At 44.2% G+C, this 17,278-nt stretch overlaps 1 protein-coding gene across 6 annotated transcripts in view; it reads right to left on the reverse strand.

Annotated features, from left to right (window-relative positions):
- The window catches only part of DNAH9 (dynein axonemal heavy chain 9), a 367,598-nt gene that overhangs the window by 235,480 nt on the left and 114,840 nt on the right, over positions 1-17,278 (reverse strand). For all 6 annotated transcript variants that reach the window (XM_017531396.2, XM_017531398.2, XM_037739576.1 and 3 more), the window contains 2 exons: positions 11,325-11,429; positions 1,125-1,282 (listed from right to left, as the gene is read on the reverse strand). In XM_017531396.2, the coding sequence (XP_017386885.1) occupies positions 1,125-1,282; positions 11,325-11,429 (263 nt within the window). The remainder of the gene's footprint in view (positions 1-1,124; positions 1,283-11,324; positions 11,430-17,278) is intronic.

Raw genomic sequence — 17,278 nt, forward strand, 5'->3', positions numbered from 1 at the left:
AAAAAAAAAAAATCAGTAAGCAGAAAATCAGAAGCCTTGAAGCATTCTTCAGCTTTCTCTTTGTTGGGCAAACTTCTCTTTTCTGGAAAAAGAATGCAGCCTCCAGCTCCTGCTAGAAAATATATTTGTGTTTTCTTATCAAAATAAAGAAGATTTTAAAATATGGCAATGTCTGCCGGTGGCAAGGGTGAAATAAAAGAAGTGTTCTCATGCGTCACTACGAGGAGGGTAACCTGGTACTACTCTTTTCAGAAAGCAATTTGGACTGTGTATCAAGAGCCTTAAAAATGTTTCTACGCATTAACACAGTAATTCCGCTTCTGGGAAGCTAGCCAAGGAAAATAATCACACATACAGGAAAAAAAGATTTATATACAAAGATGTACATTACAGCATTATGCATAAATTTATTTTAAATGTTAGAAAGTCTTAATATTTAACCATCGGGGACTAGTTAATTACATTGAAAACCATGCACTTGATAGAAAAATATGCAGCTATGAAGTGAGATTTATCAAATATATCTAATACAAGACAATAATTATGATATGATTATGATAGACTATGAAACAAAAAAACAAAAACTATGTAGACTGCAAATGTAGACCGCATATGGATTTAAAATATGTGTAAAGAACACAATTAAGCAGAAAGCAATTTTACTGCATTAAAGACATTAAAGATGGTTGTTCAGAATCTACTTTTCTGGCCAGGCATGGTGGCTCGCGCCTGTAATCCCAGAAATTTGGGAGACTGAGGTAGGTGGATCACAAGGTCAGGAGATCGAGACCATTCTTGTTAACATGGTAAAACCTCGTCTCTACTAAAAATACAAAAAATTAGCCAGGCGTGGTGGCATGCGCCTGTAGTCCCAGCTACTCAGGAGGCTGAGGCAGGAGAATTGCTTGAACCCGGGAGGCAGAGGTTGCAGTGAGCCAAGATTGCGCCACCGCACTCCAGCCTGGGCAACAGGGCTAGACTACATCTCAAAAACAAAACAAAACAAAATCTACTTTTCTAAATATCCCAAATTTTCTGTAAAATATATGTCACAGATTTTAAGTGGAAACAATGAAAAAAACTTATCTTTTGGGGCTTTTCCATGGGGCAGAGCTGAAACTCACCTAAAGAGAGCCTTGAGGTTCTCCGGCAGCTCCGTGCGGCCGGCATAGCCCGGATTCATGGTGATGAAGATACCGACAGAAGGATTCAGGTTGATCTCCTCCCCAAGAAAGCTGAACCGCTGCTTCTTATCTCTAATCGCATCTTGAATGCTTTTTACCTGGTGAATCAATCAATCAGTGAGAAATTCCCCAGTTGCATTTCAGTGGAGGGATCATAACTAAAGCTGGGAACCCATAGTCCCACACAACACGAAGAGTGTTCTGTGACCCCTTTCACTGAAACACAGGCATGATGACCACACCCCAGACCCTTTACTGATGGGCCCTGTGTGCATATCTAAAAGAAATCTGACCACTGCAAGGCACAGTGGCTCACGCCTATAATCCCAGCACTTTGGGTGGCTGAGGTGGGCAGATCAGTGGAGGTCATGAGTTCAAGACCAGCCTGGCCAACATGGTGAAATCCTGTCTCTACTAAAAATACAAAAATCAGCCAGGCATGGTGGTGTGTATCTGTAATCCCAGCTACTCAGGAGGCTGAGGCAGGATAACTGTTTGAACCACGGAGGTGGAGATTGCAGTGAACTGAGACAGCACTACTGCACTCCAGCCTGGGTGATAGAACAAGACTCCATCTCAAAACAAAAACAATAACAAAAACACCCTAAAACACACACACACGTGCGCGCGCGCGCGCACACACACACACACACACACACACACACACAATCTGGCTGCCCACATCCATATTTATGACATGGGGGGTAAGAAAATGAGCGTGGGTAGCAAACAGGTGTTTAACTCCTTCAATGTGGGTTCTCTCTGTAGTAATAGCTGAAGGGTATTAGGGCTGACCACTGGCCGGATACAGTTCTGACCACTTCTTATGTGTTAACTCATTTGAGCTTCACCATGCTTTGAGGGGGGCACTTTAACTATGTCATCCCCATCTCTGATAAAACAGAAGCATGGTGAGATGGAAACATTTGCCCAAAATCACACAGCTACTAATTGGGGCATCAGGATTTGAATCCAGGCAAATGAATCTCGGATCCTGTGCTTTCAGGTATTGCAAGACGGTGAGGATGCTATAGCTACCTGCTGAGCTTGTTCTAAGTAAATGAGTAAAGTCCATGAAGTACATCGCCTACAGAAAACGCTTAGAAATACCAGGTGACATGAGGGATATCCATGTGCCATCCTGATCGCAACTGTGGTCCCTGTCTTCGTTTAACTCCTCAAAGCCACACCCCAGACTATACCTCCAGAACAGGTGGCCCTTTACAGATGAAGCAAAGGTAGGCTGGGTCAGACCCAGGGGGCTATTAGTATTTTTCTAAAGAGAGCAGCCTTTTTCTTAAATGTAGTCTGGAGTCAGAGAAGGATTCATCTTGACGCTTGACCCAGTCAGATCTATCTTCTAAATGACTCTCTAGCAGTGGGAGGAGAGGCAGAAGTGAAATTCAACGGTTTATTGTCACACCTGGTACTTGGAAACACATATACAAAAATGATCAGCAACAGAGCAAAGATAAAAGGGACACACTTTCAGGCTAGCCCACAGCCTTGTCCAGCCTGGCCCCAGAAGATCTTCGGAAATTTCCAGCCTCTCAAGGTTCTTGGAAGCAAAACCCAAAAGCTGGGGCTGGTGCAAGGTTTTGAATGAGCCCCAGCAGGTTGGCTAAGTCCAGGGTGCTAGAAGACCCAAGGGTAGTCTAGTTCTATGGAGATGGGGCTGCAGGGGTGTGTGTGTGAGATGGTGGGAGGGGTGGGGGAAGGCAGCTGGACCATCTACCACTGGGCATGGCTGTCTCCAGAGTACACAGTTTGCCTAGATGCATGACAGTTCTACAATTAGGATTCAGCTCCCTTCCCAGAGTAAAACACTAATGACTAAATGCGTTTGAGCTCACAGCAATTAGTTTGAAACTGAGACTTCTTTTCTACATGCAGAATATCAATGCCATCCTGGCAGAGGCAGACTTCAGCAGCCAGGATGCTGGCCAAACAGATCAAGCTCTGCTGGTTTGCTTGGGGCTCACAGCCCAGCCCAGCTCGGCCATGGAGTCTCTTGTGGCCTTCATCAACCTCCAGGTTACGTGACTGGCAAAGGCTGGTTCTCTCCTTTGTCTCTGGTCTTCCTGTCCACAAAATATAGACAGCACTCACTTTATTAAGGAGTGGGAAAGCAAGTTTAATCAGCGTATATAAGTTGCTTTGCTACCTTTGGGCGAAGACTAAGGCATGAGCCTGGGACCTTTTCTGCTGTTCATTCTGACTCAGCATTCTGTCTCGAAACACCGAAGCCCAGAAACCTCACGCTCAGCAAGAATTTATGATGCACTTTTGGATTGGAGGCATCTGTGCTTTTGTGTAAAATTCTGTAGAGGGGCTCTTGAGGGAGAGTGTTGAACAGACTCAAAGATGCAGTTAATGTTGGAGCATCGGTGCTCATAGAAATTTTGGTTAGGCTGGCTTGTACAAGACAGGCTTTAGCAGCAACTGAGGTCTGCAGGGCGAATCACTGGAACAAAGCAACGATCAGGGTTGAGGAGGCCTTGATAAAGTCCAGGTCCTGGAAAAGGCCAGAGGTTCTTTCAGGATGCCTGGGGGCAGGGAGCAGGGAGTGGAGAAGCAGGCCGACTAGGGATGGATGGATTAAATGCAAGCCCAGCCAGATGGAGGTACACACACAGGTAGTTTGGCAACTGACAGCTAAGGCTGCCAGGCACATCTCACCCACTGTGATCTGTTTCTCTATCAAAAATGCATTGTTTTCTGAGGATTTTAAAGCCACAGTGAAGAACAAAAAATAATAACTGACAGTTCTGAGCACTTAATATGTACCAGGCACGGTTCTGAGTACTTTCTGTGAATTATTCCCTTCCAAGCTTTTAACAGTTGTTTGAGACGGGTAGTCTTAGATCCTCACTTTGCAGATGAAGAAACTGAGGCAGAAGGCAGTTAAGAAACTGTCCTATGTTTATATAAGATGTTAGCATTTGGGGGAGGCTGAGGGAGAGATATGTAGAAATTCGATGCTATTTTTACAACTTTCCTATAAATCTAAAATTGGTTCAAAATAAAAAGTTAAAAGAAAAAAAAGAGAAACTTGCCTGAAACCCCACAGTTGGTAAGTGGAGCAGCTCAGGTTTAAAAGCCAGGCAATCTGGTGCTGAGCACATGCTTTTAGCTACTTTCCCCCAAAGGCTCTTGTGCCAGTTTCTCACCAAACACATATATTGTCAGAGCAATTTGTTTGACTCTGAAAACTATTATGTTTGTTATAATTTAGAGGTGTAGTTTCCGCAAAGTAAGATGTTGTCACCCTTTAAAAAGACAAATTAAAAAAAAAAAAAGGAAAGCTATGTAGGAACCAGTGTTCTCAAATGGGGATGACTTTGCAATCTCTCTCTCCTAGGGGTCGTGTGGGAATGTCTGGAGACACTTTTGTTGTCTCAGCAAGGAGTGGGGGTTGCTGCCGCCATGTCAGTGGGTAGAGGCCAGGGATGCTACTCAACATCTCACAATGCAGAGGACAGTTCTTCACAAAATAGAATGATCAGCCCAAAGCATCAGGGGTGCTGAGGCTGACAAACCCTGATCTAGACCAAACATTTTACCAGTGAGGACTCTGAGGCTGAGAAGACATAAAATACTTAACCTCCATCCCACGGCGTGTGTTTTTGGGTCCAAACCAATTCCCACGCAAATTCTTAGTTCCACTCAAGATAAATCAAATCAGAAATTCTGGGAGTGGGGTCCAACAAGATGTGCCGGAACAGGCCCTCCAGGTGATACTGATGGAGGCTGAAATCTGAAAACTACTGTAGTCCAGTCAATTTTTACATTTCTACTCATCCCTACTTTGGCCCAGGTGGCCCCATTCACAGCTGCATACTGACCTCCCTCTTTCAGATGGGAGAGTGTTGAACAGACTCAAAGATGCAGTTAAGGTGGGTGCATCAGTGCTCATAGAAATTTTGGTTAGCCTGACTTGTACAGGACAGGCTTTAGCAGCAACCGCGGTCTGCAGAGCAAATTACTGGCACTAACAACGATCAGGGTCCAGGAGGCCTTGATAAAGTCCAGGTCTTGGAAAAGGCCAGAGGTCCCTCTCTCCCTCTCTCAGATGAGCCTGGGTCCTCCTCTTCCTTCTGCCCCACGTGGCTGGCCTGGAGAGGTTTCGTCCCTGCAGAGCACTCACCAAGATGAACTGGGCTCAGTCTTGGAGGTCTTGATGTAAATCCAAACTCTACAGTCCTCAGCAGTGTTTTTCCTCATTTGTCATCCTCTCTCTCAGCTCTGGTTCTCCAAATTTGCTGAACACGTGAACCATGTGGAAAGTTTTTACAAAGTACCAGTACACTGGTCCTATTCCACAGCAACTAAATCAAAATCTTTTGGGGGTCGAGACTGTGCATTACTACTTTATAGAATTACCCAGGCCATTCTAATGTGCAGCCAGGGTTGAGATTTCTGTGCCAGAGTGGCACAATCCTTGATTTGATTGTGTGTAGAGATCACTGCAGGATGTGTTGACATGAACATTCTGTTTCAGCAGGTTTCAGGTGGGGCCTGAGACTCTGCATTTCTAACAGGGGATGCGGGTGCTGTTGGCTCAGACTTTGAGTAGCATGGGGCTAGATGACACCAGCCATGCCCGGCACCCTCCGCTGTCACTCTCAGGACACCTAACTGAAAGTCAATGCACTGATCTTGCCCATGGACCATGCTGCCCCATACCAATCTCATGGCCTACAATTGGCCCTCAGCCAGATGGTTTTACTGTATCTTTCCAGCCTCTATGGCCCTTAAAATTGCACATCTTTCATGGAACTTATTGTCTGCCTTATAATTTCGATAATTTACCTAGGTTTTACTTCTATATATTGCAAGCCAGCCCTGATGTCCAGCGGTCAACCTTGTTATCTGCACAAGCCTTGTGTGCTCATCTGACCATAAGAGCTGCATTTCTCACATGAGGGTGACATCTTTCCCCTCACGACTGGAAGCTGCTGATCACAGAGGGTTCTGTCCCTGTATCCTCCCACTCAGGCTAGGGCCTTGCCTCTGAGTCACTGTGTAAAGTATTAAGGCCATGCTGTCTCTGTGCAGGTGACATACTTTAAGGAGGTCATGGGCTAGCCCTATGCTACAGGGATCTTGGCTTTTTCTCCTCACTCCTCTACCTTGGTCCTTCTATTCTAGGAGAGTGGCTCATTTTGCGGTCCCCTGTGGTCATTCTCTTTTCAAGTCTCTGCCCCAAATGCCATGTGCTATTTAACATTCTGCCTGGCCCACTCCACGCTTCCCACTGCAATGGCAGATTGGAGTCTGCTGCCTTAAGGAAGTGCAACCCACTCACCACTTTTTAAATATTTTAACATTTTGGTGTTTTTTCCATTAGATTTTAAGCTTCTCTATAAAGGGTGTTACATGGGAAGCTCCCTTGGCTCTGAGACTGGAGCATTTGTTTGGTGCTTGGAGTACTCTGAGCCTCGCTATGATGGGTTCCCAAGTCCTTGCTGACTGATCTTCTGCTTCTACCCACTTCCTGCCTCTGCCCAACCCATTATCAGGGCTGCAAGCAAGAGAAGAAAGGGCCAGGGATGCCTGGCCAGAGGGCATGGAGAGAGACAGGGCAATGGGGTGTGTCCTGGTGGCATATGTCCCCAGGCACAGAGAACCCAAAGCATAGACAGCTGATTGCAGTAGTAAAGAAGAGATTCTGGAAAAAAGTAAGTACTATCTTAGATATTTTAAAAATAGCAGAGTAATTTATTTATTTATTTATTTTTTTGGAATTGCCACACTTGTGTTTTTCCCAAGTGGTTATGTGACTTTGCTTGACCAGTCTGATGGAGACATGAGAATATCCACTGACAAAGATGATGCAGACCAGCAACAAAATCACTTTTGTACAAGTTACTGGGAAGGGGAGCACAGACGCGCAAGGAGTGGAGAGGAGGAGAGGGGAGGGTGGCGGAGAACTGTTAGCAGCTGGTGTGGCTTCTGAACCAATATGCCAGCCTGGATTGCCATGTGAATAATTAAGTGCAATTTTCTCCTTGGATGGGTATATGATTTCAAATGTAACCAGCTCAGATTTTGCCTGGGCTGTTGTCAGACCACTTTCTTCAGAAATGTCTCTGATGGGTGTGTTCCTAGATCAGTGTGTGACAGCATCAGGGACTCCCAAGTTGAACTTATTTCATTTGATTCCAAAAACAAATGGGAACTAAGTGATCTTAGAGAATGCATTGCTGGCTTTGTGTTGAGCAGCTTCAAAATAAAGCAAATTCAGTGTCTACCCAGGGGGAACAATGGCTGTTGGGCACTGCCTCATTGATTAGTACATTGTTAAGCTTGATAAGATAGCTCCAGGTTGGTCCAGCTGAGGAGTGAAGGGCATAGAGAAGACCTGTGAGATCAGGGTTTGAACCCTTTTTCCCTGCCCTGTATATCCAAGCCTCTACTTCTCTTCAACCCATTTCTTGTAGTGTTCAGATAATTATGATAGTAATCTTCAGATAATTATGATAGTAATCATCCTTATCACCGTCACCATCACCATTATCATCATTGCCACCATCACCACCACCACCATCATCACTAACATCATCACTGTTCCCACCATCATCATCACTGCCACCACCATCATCATCACCCCCACAATCATGATGCCCACCATCACCATCATCATTAACATTATCATCACTGCCACCACTATCATCATCACCATCATCATGCCACCACCATCATCATCACCCCCACCATCATCACCATCATCACCATCATTGTTAACATTATCAACACTGTCACCACCATCATCATTGCCATCATAACTGCCACCACCACCATCATCACCATCACTGCCACCACCATCGTCATCATCATCCCCACCATCACCATCACCACCATCATCATCATTGTTAACATTACCATCACTGCTACCACCATCATCATAACCATCACCCCATCATCATCATCACCACCATCATCACCATTATCACCACCATCACCACCACCACCATCACCATCATCATCACTGCCATCACCACCACCACCATCACCATTACCATCATCATCACTGCCATCACCACCATCATCATCACCAACATCACCACCACCACCATCACCATTACCATCATCATCACTGCCATCACCACCATCATCATCACCAACATCACCACCACCATCATCATTAGCACCATCACCATCATCTCCATCATCATCACCATTAGAATAATCACCACCACAATCACTACCAACATCATCATCACCATCATTGGCATAATTATTATCATCACCATCACTGTCATCACCATCATTACCATCATCACCATCAGCATCAGCATCATCACTAACATCACTGCCACCATTATCATCATTATCATAGCATTTATTGAGTGACTATTATCTGTAGGGCTTTTTTTAAAAAAAGGGCTTTAGCTATATTAACTCATTTAAAAATTATTACAACTGCCTCAAGGAGGTGCTATTATTAACTCCCTTTAGAGATGTGGGTCTTGAGACCTGGATATGCTCAAGATCACACAGCTTGTAGGTGGCCAAGCCAGAATCGAACAGTGGCATTATTATTTATTTCAGCTTGTAAAATGACCATTCAAAGGTGAAAGCAGTCAGAAAACATGTTTGATTTCTTACAAAAATCTGGATCTCCGGTCTCTCTTTAAAATGTAAAAGATCTGGCAACACTAAGCTTACATCCTTACAAGGCAGAGGCATACTGGTAAATTTTTAACAACCAGCTCTCCAGGAAAGCAAAAATGCCCTTGATTTGTAGAATTTGGCAGTTTTCATGATGGAAATACTCTCACCATAGTCCATTTCAAGCTATACTAATGTGATGCCAATGAGATGCACACAACCAGCTTTTTCCAGCCAAGCTGGTAAAGGGTTTCGGTCCAAGAGAATGCCCAGGCTAGCCATTTGTCTTCCTTCCTCTACTAACTGCTGCTGAACAGAACAAACCCAACAAAAGGGAAAACCAGATTTCACCACAGGAAATCAGAGAAGAGCCTCACGTTTTGGCAGCTTTCAGAGCTTCACCAAGGAACAGTTTGGACAAGTGTCAGTGGCTGTCAAACATGAGAGATGGAAAGACAGACCACCTTGGAGCAGTGGTGAGTGAAGGGACCCAACAGAGCCCCTTGATTGCCTGTGGCTTCTGGGGCAGCTGGAGATGAAGGTGACCATGGATTTGCTGATGGTGTGAGTCCCACTGCTGTTTAGCTTGTGGTTGCTTCAGCGCCCTGCCCACAACCTCACGTCCTGCCTACCTGTGAAAAGGACAGTCTGTGGGATGAGAGGTGACTACATGTGGGAGCTATGTGGATGGAAACTGGCTCCTGCCAGGGCAGAGGGGGACAAGGATGACGCTGCTTCAGCCAGCTTTCCCCGCCAGGGATGACCTTTTGCCTGGTATTTCCTCCCACCCCTCTTCTGCCATCTGCCCCTCAATCCCACGCTTTTGCCCAAGAAAAATGTCAGTCAAGCTAAACGCTTTCCTTATTCCTTTGTCTGGACCTGAAAGGATTACAGAAACCTATAGGGACCAAAGAGACTGTCATAGCTACATTTTTCTTTTTCTGTACTCTGTGCACACTGCTTTGGAAATAAAAGCAAACACAAGCAAAATTAAACCGCTTTCGATTATATAGTGCGCAGCACACATTAGGAGCACCAGACACATCATTGTCCCATGCACCTCGCCACAGCTTTGATCATCACATGGTGCGCTTGTGACGGCTTTGCTCTGTTTAGATAAAGGCAGGATGGGGGTTCTGAAAACAGCCACCCCTAACAGGAAATGGGGGCGCTCAACCTACAGGGAGGGGTATGGAATAGGTACTGACAAAGGACATGCTTCATCTTGAAGATGGGGTTCCTAGGGGGCCTGGAGCCTGAGCAGCTGCAGTAAGAATCCCTGGGACAGACCCTTGACTTGCCCTCAGACACCAGCTTTCCTACTGCTCAGCCCCTCCTTTACACTGTTGCCAAATAGAGGCGCAATCTCCCTCCCAGGTGTCTCTAGGGGTTCCCTGCTGTGTGCTGAGGAAGGCATTTCAACCTGCTACTATTGGGATTGAGTTTGCCTCTCCAGTCTTATTTTCTCCTCTGGTATTTTACCCACTAGACACCAGATCAGTGCCCACATCTGCACCCTGACAACATCGGGAGCACAGGGTACACATATGAACCTTATCACTTTCCAAAAGTCTACTTATGGACAAGACACAGTTCCCCTCTGATGTTCAGTTTTTCCACATATTTAATGGGAAGAATAGTGGCTTGCAGGGCCACAGTGGAAAGGTGTGAAAGATCTTTCATGATGTGAAAGATGATATATGAAAAGTACCCGGTACAGAATTTCAACAAAAGCTTATTCACGTTCCCCTTCCCCCTTCTACTGTTCCTATTGTTCGTGGGATCCTGACCCAAATCCAAATCCTCTCCACCTTTTCAAGGTAATGCACTTGGAAGTCTCGGGCTCAGTCAGACTTTACGTCACCTCTAGAACACTGAAAGTACTCACGTCTGTCTCAAAATCGCAAGCTTTTTTTTTTTTTTTTTTTTTTTTTAGCTGGAGATCACATTCTACTCAACTGGGAAACTTCACCTGTCTTTGGTATAGCACTTACGATGTTGCAGGTGTTTAATAAATGGTTTCTGGATGACTTGAAAGACAAGTGGCATGCTTACATAAAATCTCACCCCAAAAGTGACTTCATTCAAAAAACATTCATGCGATATTCCTCACCTTATTAAGCTGAGAGTGGTGGAACAACTTGCCCAAATAGTCCAATAGGAAATAAAAGAACTGAAATTTAAGCCTTGGTTTATAACTGAAGAACATGCCCTTTCCAAGGAGCTGAGCTCTGCCATCTTTAGGTTTCTGCACCCAGATGAAGCAGGTAGGATGCATATTCTTTCTCCCTATTTTACAGAGGACAAAACCGACTCCCAAAGCCAGTAAATGAATCTACTTTGGTGGGTAACTGCAGGATACCCATTTTGGAGGAGAGCCTGACTTTAGAGGGTGGAGAAAGGAGCATGAAATGACAAGGGAAAAAGGGACATAGATGCCGAGGAGAGGTTGAAAACAAGAGGACACAGACTTCCACAGTGCTCGACGTGAAGACCACAAGGCTCCCACCTATTTCTGGCCCTTACCTGCACTGCCACCACTGACAAGACCTCCACAGAGATTCGATTAAACTCATCAAAGCAGCCCCAGGCACCAGTCTGAGCGAGGCCTTTGTAGATGTTACCACAAGACTGCAAGAAAATGTACAAAGATTAAATTACCAACAGATCGGCTTATCAATACATGTTGAAGTCATTTTCTAGCCCCTTTATTATAGATACTTCTAGTCCCCCTAAAGACTACTGGTCAGAAACTTGTATTAAAATTTTAAGAACAATTAAATTTTGGATGGTTATGGGGTGTCAACAGAAGTCACAGGATTAAACAGAACCTTTTCAAGGTACTTGGATGAAAATCCCTTTAAAATGTCATCAGAGTTGCACTATTGTTGATTCTGTAGCTTTCGAGATCCCAGGAAATGAATAAAAGATGATTTTTCTTATGCTATACAGACAAAAAGTCTTCCACTCAGCCTTTGTCATGCACTGATGGAAAAATTTATCTCTGTATTTTTAAATCTATGTCCCACCACACAAGTTTTCCAGAGTGGTGAGGGAGCTGGAGACAAAGACAGGGGGTGATAACATCTGTTAAAACAAAACAAAACTAAACTAAACTAAAGGTAAGTCTTTTCAAATGAGAGCAAAGAAAGAATTTAGAAGGGAATAATGAATTTCTGCCCTAAAAATAAAAACCATCCTGGGCATTCACTATTAGCTGGTAAACCATGGGGCAACCTAAAGGGATAGGTTTCTCAGAGACACAAGGTCATTGGCAAGGAGACATCATTAAAATGCTGAGAAAATGCAAGTAATGGAAAAGTCCCATTCATTGATTCAGCAGGCATTTTTTGACTATTAGCTCTGTGCACAGAACATGTGCTGGACACAGGGGAGCTCAGTCTCTCTAAGAACTTTTGGTCAGGTTGGGGACATAAGGTATATAAATAAAAACAGGAAAATTAACTGCATCAATAGTGGTTCCATGGAATAATACAGACCACAAATGTTAAAGAGTTCATAGAAGAGTGGGTCAGAGTGCTCCCAAGTGATCAGTTTTGCCAAAGAGGTGAAAGTCAGATGGCAGCACAACAGCACTTTTCAAAGTTTATTCTGCGGAACCACAGGCTTAAAAGATGCTCTTTGAAAAAAGGGTTTTTAGGTCAAGCAAATTTGGGAAATACATTCTTCAACCCATTTTGGCCAAGTGACAATTTGTATTAGCATTTAAGGGCCCTGAGAGGTCCTGTAACAAACATATTAGTTTTACTTCATTACATGGCTAGGATTATTTTTCCCTCATGTAATGTCTGATTTTCTCAGAATGCGCTCTGGCAAATACTGGAAAAATCACAAGATTAGAGTCAGAAGATATGGGAATCTCCCAGAAAACTATGTGCTTTAGGACACATCTGGGAAATGATAGCTTTATAGAACAGGAGTATTTGTGTAGACAGAATGGAAGGGGAAAGGCTTTCCAGGAGGGGGAAGATTATGGAAGAAATATAATCAGAATAATGAAATGTGAAGAGAAAAATGACAGAGCCATTTTGATTGGAAAGTTGGATTACTAAAGAAAGTCACGGTTGTAAAAAGCCTTGAATTACGATAAGAGAACTTTGGAGGTTTGCAGTAGACAACATGAGCAGAGCAATATTATGAGAGGATCAGTCTCACTGCCACATAGGCTAGGTTGGATGTAGGGCAGGCTTTAATTGTTTTTATTTTTTAATTTTTATTTTTTTGAGATGGAGTCTTGTTCTGTTTCCTGGACTGACGTGCAGTGGCACAATCTCAGTTCACTGCAACCTCCGCCTGCCAGGTTCAAACAATTCTCCTGCCTCAGCCTCCCAAGTAGCTGAGATTACAGGCATGCACCAACACAGCCAGGTAATTTTTGTATGTTTAGTGGAGAAAGGGTTTCACCATGTTGGCCAGTCTGGTCTTGAACTCCTGGCCTCAAATGAGCTGCTGGCCTCGGCCTCCCAAAGTGCTTGGGTTATAGGAGTGAGCCACTGCGCTCAGCTGTAGGGCAGACTTTAAAGTGGAAGAGAAAAATAAAACCTGCCTTTCATTAAGATCCTGGAAGTAAGATATTTCTCTTTTCATTCATTTCAACAAATATCTGTTGAGCATGTACTGTGTGCCAGAGATTATTCTAGGTCATGAAGAATCAGCAGTGAACAAGATAGACCGTGCCTCTAATCTCATGGGCTTCACATTCTTGTGAGGAAAACTGGTAATGAGCAATAATGACAAATCAGACAGTGATAAAGTCCCACTGGAGTCTTAAAATGAGGGTGATGTGGAGACTTCGGATTGAGCAGTCAGGGACATTCCGCCTGAGGAGGTGATGGAAGTTCCAGGTGCTGTGTTTGAGTGCCTTAAATCAGGAGTCCCCAACCTGTGAGACACTGTCCGTGGTCTGTTAAGGAACCAGGCTGCACATCAGGAGGTGAGCAGCAGGTGAGTGAGCAAAGCTTCATCCGTATTGACAGCTGCTTCCCATCACTTGCATTATTGGCTGAGCTCCATCTCCTGTCAGATGAGCAGTAGCACTGGATTCTCATGAGAGCGTGAACTGTACTGTGAACTCCACATGTGAGGGATCTAGGTCATGTGCTCCTTATGAGAATCTAATGCCTAATGATCTGTCACTGTCTCCCATCACCCCCAGATGGCACCATCTGGTTGCAAAAAGAGAAGACCAGAGCCCCCACTGATTCTACATGACGGTGAATTGTAGAATTATTTCATTATATATTACAATGTAATAATAATAGAAATAAAGTGCACAATAAATGTAATGTGCTTGAATCATCCCGAAACCATACCCCACTAGCCCAGTGCATGGAAAAATAGTCTTCCATGAAACTGGTTCCTCGTGCCAAAAAGGCTGGGGACCACTGCCTTAGATTATTCCATTTCACTTTCAAAACAATTCAAGTGTCACATATACTAAGTGGAAATTCAGAAATCAACATCCATGTTCAACTACTCACAATAGTTAAGGTATGGAATCAACCTAAGTGCCCATCCATGGATGAGTGCATAAAGAAAATGCAGTGTATTCACACAATGGAATATTATTCAGCCATTAAAAAGAACAAAATGCTGTCATTTTCAGCAACAGGGATGGAACTGGAGGATATTATCTTAAGTGAAAGAAGCCAGGCACAGAAAGACAAATACCACATGTTCTTACTCATATGTGAGAGCTAAAAAAATTGACCTCATGGAGGTAGGGAGTAGAATGATAATTACCAGAGGCTGGGAAGAGCAGGGAGAAGGAGAAGATGAAGAGAAGTTGGTTAATGGGTACAAACATAGAGCTAGATCTAAGGAATACGTTATAGTGCTCAATATTTATTTTATTGAACACTAATGATTAACACAATAATTTATGTTTTAAAATAGCTAGCAGAGAAGATTTGAAATGTTCCCAACACAAAGACACAATAAATGTTTGGGATGATGGTTATCCTATTACCCTGATTTGATCATTATTATACATTATATATATATATGTATCAAAATACAACATGTACCCCATTAATATGCACAATTATGATGTATTGACAAAAAAGATGTTTTAAAAATTCAACTTTTAACAGTGGTTTTGAAAACTTTTAAAACTATGGACACTTTTTTATAAAATGAAAACCCAAAATACAAAATAAAGGAAGAGGAGTTTCCATAGGTGGATGCTTGTCACCCCCACATTTCTCCCCCCACCCCAGGGCCTGCAGCTGAACCCCAGGACCCTAAAGCATCCTATGTATTTAGCTACCATGCATCTCCTGTTCCTACCAGCTGGGCTGGGGCATTATCTTGCTGTGGAAGGGTAAGCTTTGGGCCTAGGAGAATGGCAAGAATAGGGAAAAGGCCTGGAAGTGAGAAGGGTGCTGAAGGCAGAATTGACATTGTGAGTGATTAGAGGTAGGGAAGGAAAGAAGGAAGGACATGACGTAACCAGGGTGTCTTAAGCTTTCCATCAGGATCTCAGGGACAATGAGGTGATCCTTTCTGATGGTGAGAAGTCTGGCAGGGAGAAAGGAAGAGTGCTAACCACAGTGCAAGAGAAGGACATTTGAGAGACGTCCACTCCCGTGTTAGAGAGCAACAGGACCAGGACTTGGGTGAAGCTGGAGAATAGATATGGCCCCATAAAGGAGCCGTAGGTATACACATCACACTGAAAATTACAAAAGAGGATCAGCAAATGAGACCGAGAAGCCAAGAGACCAGAGAGTCAGGAGGAGGATTGTGGAAGTCTAGCATTTCAGAAGTGAAGGGAGTAGGGTCTGAAGAAATGGTATCCACAATATGGCTGCTACAGAGAGGGCTGAAAATAATTCTAAACACTTTCAGGTTTGGAACCACTTGATGTTTCTGCAACAGCATCTGCAAATTGAGGTCAAGAGGGGACGGTATTGCAGCTATAATATAAAGGATGTTTTAGCACGAAAACGGCAGTCATTTTCAGAGAAAGTGGCTGGTTTTATAGGTTTTCCAACCAGCATAAGAGAGTAAAGCAATAACTTACCCTTTGCTCCAAGTCTTTGCACTGTTCTCCTGTCCTCTCCACTGCACACCTAGTCCTCGTGAGCAAAGAGAGGTGATGCTGTTTACAGGATTCCTAAGGCAGAGGGGACTGGAGGGTCCTTGACCACGGCCTAGACTCTCCTCTGCTGCCCCTCCCTTTGCTTCGCCACTCGCTGTCTCCCCATGTTCCCAAAGTATCTTTACCTTGTTATATTTTAAGCCTCTTATTCTTTTCCATGTCTGCTACTGCATCAGCTGGTTCCTCATTCCCTCTGGTTTGAATGACTGACATGTTCTAACCAAAACCTTTTCCTGCTTTCAGTCTCTTCCTTTCTCACTTCATCTGACCGCCAATCTTTATGCTTTTGCTCCAGTTCTGAAGCCTGCAGGGTCTTTCCGCAGCCCACACTCCAAGGTGAGATGTTTTCAGTGGCTTTCAGGCCTTCCCCTCCTTATCTCCTGTTTTTTAATCCTCTCTAAGGTAGCTTAACCTTTGTTCCACGTTTATTTCTAGCTTTCACTATAGACAGACCCGAACAGAGTGTATTTGCTGTGAGTGTCACGAATGACACATCAAAATCTCCCCTGGAGAAGTGCACGGCAGCTCTTCCTAAGCTCACACCCTTTCTCTCCTCCTCCCAGCCCCGTCCCGTGAGGAAGGCTCACGGGGTGAAGTCAGAATGAGGGGTGGGGATAGACACTGGCTGCACACAGAACTTGGTCATGGCTTTAAAGCTGACATTCTAATGGGTTAGAATGTGTTAAAATGCCACATGCTCTGTCACCAAACCCAAAACTGAGCCTTGGTTGATCTCACGTCTTCTACATGTCTTTCCTGACCAGCCCACTCTGTGGCTCTCCCCCTACTCTGGAATATTCCAGGGCCTACTAGACTTTGTAGGGCACATGAGCACCCAGGATTATGCTATCTGGGTGCTAACTAGCTCCCCGATGATATCATATATCCCTTGTCCCTCCAAATGAAAGTGGGTTATACTCTATCCATCTATCTATCTCAACCAATCAATCAATCAATCATCCATCTATCATTTACATACCTGAAATCCATCTACCATCTATCCTCCAATTGACTGTCTCTCTCTTTTTCTCTCTCTCTCTTTCTCCATACAATCTGTTTTTGGCACCCTTCCGCAATGTCCCACACATGCTGAGCAATGGCAATAATCAATAAATTAATTTGGCTGGGGACAGTGGCTCACGTCTGTAATCCCAGTACTTTGGGAGGCTAAGGTGGGCAGATCACAAGGCCAGGAGTTCGAGACCAGCCTGAGCAATATGGTAAAACCCCATCCCTACCAGAAAAGAAATACAAAAATTAGTCAGGTGTGGTAGCACGTGCTTGTAGTCCCAGTTACTTGGGAGGCTGAGGCAGGAGAATCACTTGAACCCGGGAGGTTGAAGGGAGCTGAGATCAT

Source organism: Cebus imitator, unplaced genomic scaffold (genome assembly GCF_001604975.1).
Source record: "Cebus imitator isolate Cc_AM_T3 unplaced genomic scaffold, Cebus_imitator-1.0 Scaffold72, whole genome shotgun sequence".
NCBI classification, from domain to species: Eukaryota; Metazoa; Chordata; class Mammalia; order Primates; family Cebidae; genus Cebus; species Cebus imitator.